At 58.6% G+C, this 9161-nt stretch overlaps 1 protein-coding gene across 1 annotated transcript in view; it reads left to right on the top strand.

Annotated features, from left to right (window-relative positions):
* EFNA2 (ephrin-A2) overlaps positions 1 to 9161 on the top strand; it is a gene marked incomplete at its 5' end in the record, with an annotated part of 12686 nt that continues 3525 nt past the window's right edge. The window contains 2 exons of the mRNA XM_014540060.1: positions 1 to 83; positions 8957 to 9156. Coding sequence (XP_014395546.1) covers positions 1 to 83; positions 8957 to 9156 — 283 coding nt within the window. The remainder of the gene's footprint in view (positions 84 to 8956; positions 9157 to 9161) is intronic.

Here is a 9161-nt window from a genome sequence, read left to right as displayed (position 1 = left end):
CCGCTGCCCTTAGCGCGCGCTGAGGACGCCTCCCGAGCCAACTCGGACCGCTACGCAGTCTACTGGAACCGCAGCAACCCCAGGTGAGCTCGGGTGGGAACGGGGCGCTGGGGGACCACAGATGCCCTCCCCCCGGGCCCGGCCTCCCCACCCTGAGCTTGGGTGTCCCGTCCCCCAAACTCGCTGCTTCTGGAGTGGAGGGTGCCCGGTCCCCGGGGAGCCCCCAGGGAGTCCCGGCACCCCCGGAGTTTGGGGTACTCGTGCTACTCATGCATTCCCCTTCCGGGGTGCCCCACTGCCATGCAGTCTTGGGGACTTGCGCCTGCATGTCCCAGAGCGCCGCCATCCCCAGGAGTTTGGGGATCCCCTCTGGCATCCTCAGAAGCTGTGCAGCTTCCTAAGTTCCTTTCCAGACTTGGGGGACTCCATCCCTTGAGGCTCTCCAGGGAAGGTAACCCCCTTTCAGAGTTGGTGGGGCTCCCTCGGGACCTTGGCACTGAGCTGCACCTGGAGATGGGGGACCTTGGCCCCCTGGGTCCACAGGTACATCCTGCCAGCAGGTCCCCAGTATAACTTGAGGAAGTTGAATGTACTTTCCTACTGACCCAGGTCCACCTGCACTCTAGGGTTTCAGGTCCAAACTTTGTAGGTCGGGGGAGACTGAGGTACCTAGGGAGCTGGGGGTCAGTCCCAGGAGTCTTGACCGGTAATACCCTCGCCAATCCTCCTAGTGTTTGATGAGAGAAACTGAGGGGCAAAGGGGATGAGCAGCTGGCTCAAGGTCATGGCAAGGGAGCAGAGCTGGGGCAGGGACCCAGGTGGCCTCTTCCCTAGCCTGCTGAGGTGCCAACGCCTGCCTGCCTGCCTGCTTGCCTACACAACCTCCTCAGTGCTGGGTGCTGAGTAGAATTTGGGGGGCAGCAAAATGAGAACATGAGAAAAGTTTGCTGGTGACTGACCACATCCTGGACATCAGCAGAAGCCTCTCTCTGGGCTGTCCCTGAGTCTTGAAGGCTGGAGTAGTCTAGGGGTCCATGGAGATAGGGCTCCAAGGTCCCATGGCTTTATTACCAGCTTCAGCACTCATGGTCGCTTTCCCATGGTGGCAGGGCTGTACATGGGGGTCTTAGGTGGCCAGCCTCCCAGCTCCCTGCCCCTCTGCCACTGATCACTTTCTTTTCATTTCCAATTCCTGCCGTGTGCCTTTCTAAGCCTGCCGTCCCCCCACTGTTCCCTGCTGTCCTCAAGTCTTTGGGCCGAAAGTTGCATAAAGGGCAGTCTTTGAGGCAGGCTGTGGGACAAGGGTGGCCAGTGTCCGCCGTGGGGGCAGGGAGTACGCCCAGACACTCCCCTCAGTTGCCCAGCTGCAGGGTCGGACCCTGGAGCCCAGGATAGAGACCCCATGCCAAGGAGGGCTGGCCAGGCCACCTTGGACCCCTTCCCCTCATCACTGGCCCCGCTGGTCACATGTGGGTTTGATTATGGTTATTCCCTGAAGCTGGCTGAGCAGGGAGCCCAGCAGGCAGTGCTTCCCGGCCCAAGTTTTTGGTTACAGCTCCAAAATCCCTGTCCCTGTCATGGCCTGTCCTTTGTTCTAGCAAATGCCAAACACATGAGGAGCTGCAAACAAACCAGGATGAACCAGGGTGAACTGGGACAGATGGGGGTCATTGGGGCAGCCCTCTGCCCATTCTGCCACAGGGCTGTGCTGCTGGCAGGATCCTGCCAGGGAAAGGAGGTGCCCAGTCCTGGCTCTGCTACCACTTGGTCACGGCTGTTGCTGACCCAACAGCCCCGCTCTGAGGAGCCACCTAAGGGGATGGCCTTGCTTGTCTGGTGCAGACCCTGGCCGGCATACCTTTCTCACCTTCCTCTCGTCCTCCTGCCTGGGGTGTCCCAGGTGGGAGGTGACCCCCCCCCCGCGACAGCTTGTGATGGGGGTGGGGGTTGGATGGGTCCAGATCGGGACTCTATTAATTGCTGAAGTTGGGAGCTCTTCCAAAGGGGACCTTGGTGCCTGGGGACCCCTTGGGAGGTTTAGTGCCCAGGGGTGGCTGGACTGGAACCTGTGCCCAGTAATGGGGTATCTCAGAAGGAGGGTGGTGCTGGGCCGCAGGGTCTGAGGGCACCCAGGAATGCAACTTTCCCAAGGGCACCCAGTCCGGGGACCACAGCCTGGGGAGGGGCACAGGGTCGGAGAGCAGGCCTGAAGAGTGAGGTAGTCCCAGGAACAGAGATGAGAGACAGGCCTGGTTGGAAGAGCCAAGTATGGGGTCAAATCAGAGAGATTGGTGGCTGTGGCAGGCTGAGGAGACAGAAACGAGAAGAGGGGGTGGGGTCACAGCCTGAAAGAGGCTCACACAAAAGGCACTGTGAGGAAGGGCACAGCTAGGGCTGGGCAGCTCGAGGCGGGGACAGACAGGCCGAAGAGAAGAGCATGAGCGGCGGCTGTGCTCAGGTGGAGGTGGACAGGCACTGGTGGCATTGCGGTGAGGCCAGCTGCCCTCGCATGGCTGGGCCTGGTACCTGCACTGAGGTAGTAAGTGTGTAGCTTTTTCCCAAGTTATGTTCTCCTACTGTGCAGATATTTCCTTTGGCCTGCGGACTTCGCAGAAGAGGGATCCTCGCACCTACCTCTACTGCTGTCGTAGGGTGGGTTCCTGTCGCCAGTCCAGCCACCCTCCCCTGGCACCCCCACCAGCTGCTGTCCATTGCTGGTGTCTCTGAGCCTGTCCCCAGCTGGGTTGCGCTGGGCCAGGGTCCTGGGCCAGCTTCCCTCACCTGGCCTGGCCATTGGCCGAATGTGGGGCTACGTGTGCATTTGTGCACATGGGGGGTGCAGGGGCTGCAGGATGTGTTTGTATGTGTTGAGGTGTATTCTTGTTCCTGACATACAGGGGGTCCTAGGGACCCCGGGAGGTGCATGTCTGTGCGGCAGGGTGATACATGTGCCTACCTATGTATGGCGGCCCTGGCTTGTTTGCACATGTGTCTATGTGATTATGCCTGGAGTGCACACATGTGGAGGGTGTAACACATTTGCAGGACTGTGTCTGTGTGTGGAATGTGTGCGGTGTCTGGGGGTACATATGCCTATCTGCATGTGCATATTTGTGCATGGGGAGAATGTATGTGTTTGTGTGTGGTGTGCACATGTGTGTCTTTAGTGTGTCTGTTTGTGGAGAGCACATGTGTGTCTGCATGTGCAGTCTGGCTCTGGCTGTCCCACGGCCTCACTGATGGTGGCACAGTATGCTTCCCTGCCCACCCTTCACCTCCTCTTTGGGCCAGGTGGGTCCCTGCTGAGGGACCTGTCCAGATCCCTCGGGTCCCATGCTGCCTGTGGTCTAGAGCAGCGGTCACCAACCTTTCGGACCTCACGGACCACCAGTGGTCCGCAGACCACAGGTTGGCGGCCGCTGGTGTAGAGGGTTCCATTGAGGTTGACAGTGGGTACCATGCAGGGTACCTGCCAACCCTCATACTCCCCACTTGACTAGAACACCTCAGCCAGACTGGACCCAGCTGTGCCAACCTGGGTGGGGGCTCTGGGCTTAGTCCCTACCCCCACCAGGCATCTCGGGCTCTTGCCACCCTCCCCTGGCCCCCCAGATTACCCACATTTCCTCTCAAATGGCCTGGTGGGAAATGTGGGTTTGGGGAGGATGTTCCTATGGTGTAGGTGTGGGGCCTCTATTCCAATCCCCATCCCTGCTGGCCTTGCCTGGGCCTCTGGGGGGAGCTGGCCCTGAAGGGGCAATGTTTTTATTTTGCCGCATGAGGCTTTTTTGTTTTGTTTGAAAGAAACTCACCCTCTGAGGCTTGCGGGGCTTGGAGAGCGAGATCGATGGGTCTGGGGGCCTGGGGCCAGAAGGTGGGGTCCAGTAGGCGTGGAAGGATCTAGACTTGGATTTATGGATCCTAGAACCCTAGGTGTGATCTCAGGTGGGCAGCTTGGCTGCTCTGAACCTGTGTCTCTTCCATGAAGTCGGGGCTGGCAGGCTATGCCCCTCAGCAGATGGCAGTAGGAGTCTTTTTAAAAATATATATATTTTTATTGATTTCAGAGAGGAAGGGAGAAGGAGAGAGAGATAGAAACATCAATGATGAGAGAGAATCATTGATCGGCTGCCTTCTGCACGACCCCTACTGGGGATCGAGCCTGCAACCCAGGCATGTGCCCTTGACCAGAATCAAACCCGGGACCCTTCAGTCCGCAGGCCGACACTCTATCAACTGAGCCAGACCAGCTAGGGCATGCAGTAGGAGTCTTAAGGGGCACAGAGAGGAGAAACCGAGGCAGTCCCTGTGAGCAAGAGGAGGGGCCTGCAGGCCCCCAAATCCACAATGATAGTGATATTCCAGGAATAGGTGACATGGCCAGCCATGCCCCACCTGGGAGGGAGCCCAGGCCCCCACCAGGTGGGAGTGACTGAAAACTGCCCCATTCAGCCCCCTGGCACTGCTGTCCCCACCATGCTGCTTCCATCCTAAATTGATGTGTGAGCACAAATCAGACTGAACTTGGTGGCCAGCCAGACCCCGCTACAGGTGCACACGCCTGTCCCTGCACCCACCTGGCTATTGTAGGCACTTGGTCTCCCATGCCTCAGTCTCCCTGTCAACCCAAGGATGTTGACTTCAAAGGGCTTAATTCACTGCACAGGTCAAGTTGCCCCCTCACCCAGCCCACACCCCAGCCATGCAGCCCCCTAACCCATGCACCCTGTGCCTCCATTTCACAGACCCAGAATAAGTGAGTCATCTAAGGGCAGGGGGAAGCCGGGCCCAATTGGGCGTCACCCCTCTCCAAGAGGCAGCCAGGTCTGGGGCTGGCCAAGGAGTGTCAGAGACACTGCGTGCATTCTGGGGGAAGACAGGCCTATGCATCTGGGCCATGTCTTACCGAGACTGAGGCCCAGGGCTAGAGCTGATTCTGTGTCCCCTCCCCACCTATTGTGCCCACCCTGTACTCAGTGTATCCCCTGCACCCAAAAGGCCATACATGTTGTGTCCAACCCTGCATTACTTGGGGCCCTAATTTCCCCTGAGGTCCCACCCAGCCCTGTCCTGGCGGTGGCCAGGCCTCAGATGCCGAAATGTCTTCTTGGCCCCTGGAAAGCCTAGGGGTGGGCACTGAGGACTTAGGGACCTCACTGGGAGCAGCAGGCAGGGACAAGTGGGCGCTGCCCCACTAGGGTGCCAGATGGGCACCCAGGGCCTGGGCATGCTACCCACCTCACCAGTGCCTCCGTTTCCAGTCTGGGAAGTGCCCCCACCATTTTGGGTGAGATCCTTAATTAGTTGCTTTGCTATTAGCTCCTAATGACTTGACAATTGCCCAATTGGAACTAATTAGCAGCTTGCCAGGTGGTTGCGGAGAGGGGGCAGTTGGCAAGGTTGGGGTGGCCATGAAGGGCAGGACAGGGAGCCCTGGTGGGTGAGGGATCACCCAGGGTGGGAGGGCTGCCTGGAGGAGCAGAGTTTGGCAGGGTGATCTAGATGGAGGCAAAGGTGTGGCTGGTGGGGGTGTTTGGGGGTGGGGATGGGAGCAGGAGGTCTGAAAGCCTGGGGAACCCTCTACCTAGGAAAGATCCCAACTCAGTCACTAACTCCTTGGTGAGAATTTCTCCTCTATCTGCTGCAACCACAGAGTATTTTCGTATCAAGCTAAGGCCCCAGTGGAGGAAATGAAGGCTTTGTATTGCATGCACCAGGAACCAGGCACCAGGCACCAGGCTCAGTTTTGGGGCTGGGCCTCTCTAACACAAAAACAGGGATGAGGCGCCTGCCCTTGGCTTGCTAGCCAACTTGGAACCGGGAATGCCAACACAGCAAGGCAGTCACTGTTTCATTTTATTGTGTGTGTGTGTGTGTGAATCCTCACCTGAGGATATTTTTTCCCACTGATTTTTAGAGAGCATGGACGGGAGGGGGAGAATTAGAGAGAAGCATTGATGTGAGACATATCGATTGGTTGCCTCCTACACTTGCCCCACACATGCCCCAACCAGTGCCAGGGATCGAGCCTACAACTGAGGTATGTGCCCTTGACCGGAATCAAACCCACCATCCTTTAGTCCAAGGGCCATCACTCTATAGAGCCAAACCAGCTAGGGCACAGCTGTCACTATTTTAAATCCAGGAAGGGGAAAAATGGCCCATTTTTTTTTGGGGGGTGGGGATGGGGCTTCTCCTGGGACACGCCTCTCTTCCCCATGTGGGGGCCACTTTTTGCTCCCCAAGACTCTAACACCTTGAATCCTTGGCCTTTGATCAACAAATATGTATTAAGCACCAAATATGTATAAGGTCTGTGTGGGTCACCAGGAAGGAGCAGAAAAGGAGGCCAACCCTCATTGTCCAGGACTATGTAGAGGTAAAACTATGATGATATTGTAATGAGATACATGATAAGGTTGGGGAGGCAGGGAAAAGCATTCCAGGCAGAGGGACTAGTGTGTGCAACGGCCCTGGGGTGGGAACAGGAACAGCCAAAAGGCTGATGTGGCTGGAAGGCAGGCAGAGGGTGATAAGGGGGAGTGTGTCAGGGCCACACGGGCCTGGTGGGCCTGGGAGGGCAGTTTTATTCTGAGCAGTGGAGAGAGTTTTGAGCCATTGGATCACAGAGTCCCATTGACATTCAGAAAAGAGCCCTGGATTTTGGGAGACAAGGCTGACCTGGTGGGGTACAGATGTCTGGCTTCCGAGCCAGCAAAGAAAGCAGCCTTGGTCTCTAATGCTTTTCAGAAGGTGAAGAGAGAATGATGGTAGCATCTGGTGCAGTGGGAGGGAGGGGGTCAAATGTAATCGGGGACACAGGCAGAGGTGGAGGGGGAAGAAAGGGTCACGCTGTGGCCCCACTTTCCCAAGTCCATTCTGGTCTCAAGAAAGCCCTGCAGAAAGCCAGGCTCTCTTTCAGGCTATGTGTGCATCCCCGGGCATTGTGCCAGGGACAGAGGCCCAGAGGTGTTGGGGGCCAGGATGGCAGCCCTTCCAGCCTGGCACCCCCTCCTTACTTCCCCCATTGTGGTCTCCCCTACAGGGCACTGCACAGGTACTAGCCAGTCCCCAAGTGGGTGCTTGGCTGCCACTGCCATCAATTGGCTGATCAATGGGGCCTTCAGTGGGGCCAGGAAGGAGTGAAAATGACTCTTCAAAAAGCCTGGAGCAGCTTCTGCATCAATCAAGCCCAAGGGGCTGAAGGACAGACAAGGCCTGGACAGCCTTGGGGCAGCCTGCGGGATGGGCAGAGTTCAAGGCTGACCCTGTCTCAGCCTGACCCTGGTCCCAGGCTGATCCCCCTTCCTGAGGCTAGCTGCCAGACACATTTATTCTACAAAAGCCTTCCCACCTCTGGAGGTGGAATGAGTTCCCGATCCCTGGACAAACCCAACAGGATGGGGAAGAGGCTGGGGAGAATCTGCTCCTTCCTGTTCCCAGAACTGAAATTCTGGGAGCCTGGATCTTAGCGACAGACTTGAAATCACTGCTGTAGTGATGGATGGGGAAGCTGAGGCACAAGTGAGCAGGATCTCCTGCCTGCCTCCTTCCCACTTCTGGGGGTCCTGCCCTGCCTGGTGCAACATCTCAGGGGGCCAGCCCCTACCATCTGATAATTCTGTTGCCCCCTCAGGTGCCAGCTGTACCAATTAGTGCTCCTGGCATGGGGATCACATAGAGCTCCCTCCCACGGGCTGGGCTGCTAGCAGGGTGAGTACAGAGAGTGACAGGCTGGAATCCCAGCAGCTTGCACCCTCCCTGCTGCCCACCCCGGCCAGGTCTTTTTCCTGGCCTACACAGGGAGGAAGAAGAGGGGCTGCCTGGGGGAGCCTACACTCCAAGCATGGTGCTTAGGCTTTTTATGTGCTAATAAGCCCCTCTTGGGAGGCCCCCCTGTTGTCTCCTTCTGCGTTTACATGACAGGGACCCTGGGACCATGTCTGGAAGATCTAAGAGCTTCTGGTGCTGTAACCCGAGGTGGTGATGGAAGGGGAGCTGCCCGTCTCTATCCTCCCAAGACAAGGCTGGGTCGAGAGGGGCTTCAGCTGCCAGTCTAAAGGGACCTCCCTGGCAAGGCCGGGAGTCAGGGCTGGGAGGCGGAGGTGTCATGAGTCGGGGAACCAGGAGCTTGGGGGGCAGCTGCCTGATCCCGAGGCTCCCAAGCTGGGGTCACACAGGACGGAAAGGGTAGGGCTGGGAGTGAATCCAGGACACCACTGAGCTAGGCCGAGGGAGTGCCTGAGGCGCTCTTCACTCCGCCCCACCACCTGCGGGAACACTGAGGCAGAGCTTGCCCAGAGGAGGCCAGAACTCCGGGCCTGTGTCCCCACGCCACCTTGGGCCTTCCTGGCCGGCGGATCTGCAGGAGGAGAGCCAAGGAAGCTGCATCTGATGGGCAGGATGGAGGGTTATCTGGAGGAGGGGGTGTCGAAGTCAAGCCGGAATAACGATTCTGGAGAAGGACTTCCTGATGGGGGAACAGCTTGTGTGGAGCCTGTTTGCCAAGAGGGGCCCAGATGTTGGGCCTGCGGGGTGGGGATGGGGTGTGTGTGTGTGTGTGTGTGTGTGTGTGGAGGCGCTTCCGAATCACTTGGTACTTGCTCGTTTGCATGTTACCCTGAATACGGTCCCTCCCCCTCAGCTCCAACCACGTTGAGGCCACGGGCTCAGGCGCCTGCCAGCTGACCGGTCTGCTGGGCCAGGGACTTGCAGGGTGGGGGTGGGTGCCAGACCGGGGACTGTGGGCTCGCACCCTCAAACCTTTCTCAGCTTCCGCCTAGCGGTCTCCTAAGACCGCTCCCAACCCCGTGCTGGTCACACCCCCACGCAGACCACGCCCCTCGCGTTTCCATCCCTTGGCCCCCACCCCCGCTTTGGCACGTCCCCTAAACTCACCTCGGACCAGGGCCTGCTATCGGGCCCGCCCCCGAGCTCACCGCCGGCCCCCATCCAGGTTCCACGCGGGTGCGGCGGACGACCGCGGGGGCTACACGGTGGAGGTGAGCATCAACGACTACCTGGACATCTACTGCCCGCACTACGGGGCGCCGCTGCCTCCGGCGGAGCGCATGGAGCACTACGTGCTGTACATGGTCAACGGCGAGGGCCACGCCTCCTGCGACCACCGGCAGCGCGGCTTCAAGCGCTGGGAGTGCAAC

Source organism: Myotis brandtii, unplaced genomic scaffold (genome assembly GCF_000412655.1).
Source record: "Myotis brandtii unplaced genomic scaffold, ASM41265v1 scaffold236, whole genome shotgun sequence".
NCBI lineage: Eukaryota > Metazoa > Chordata > Mammalia > Chiroptera > Vespertilionidae > Myotis > Myotis brandtii.
This window is presented reverse-complemented; position numbering and strand designations above follow the sequence as displayed.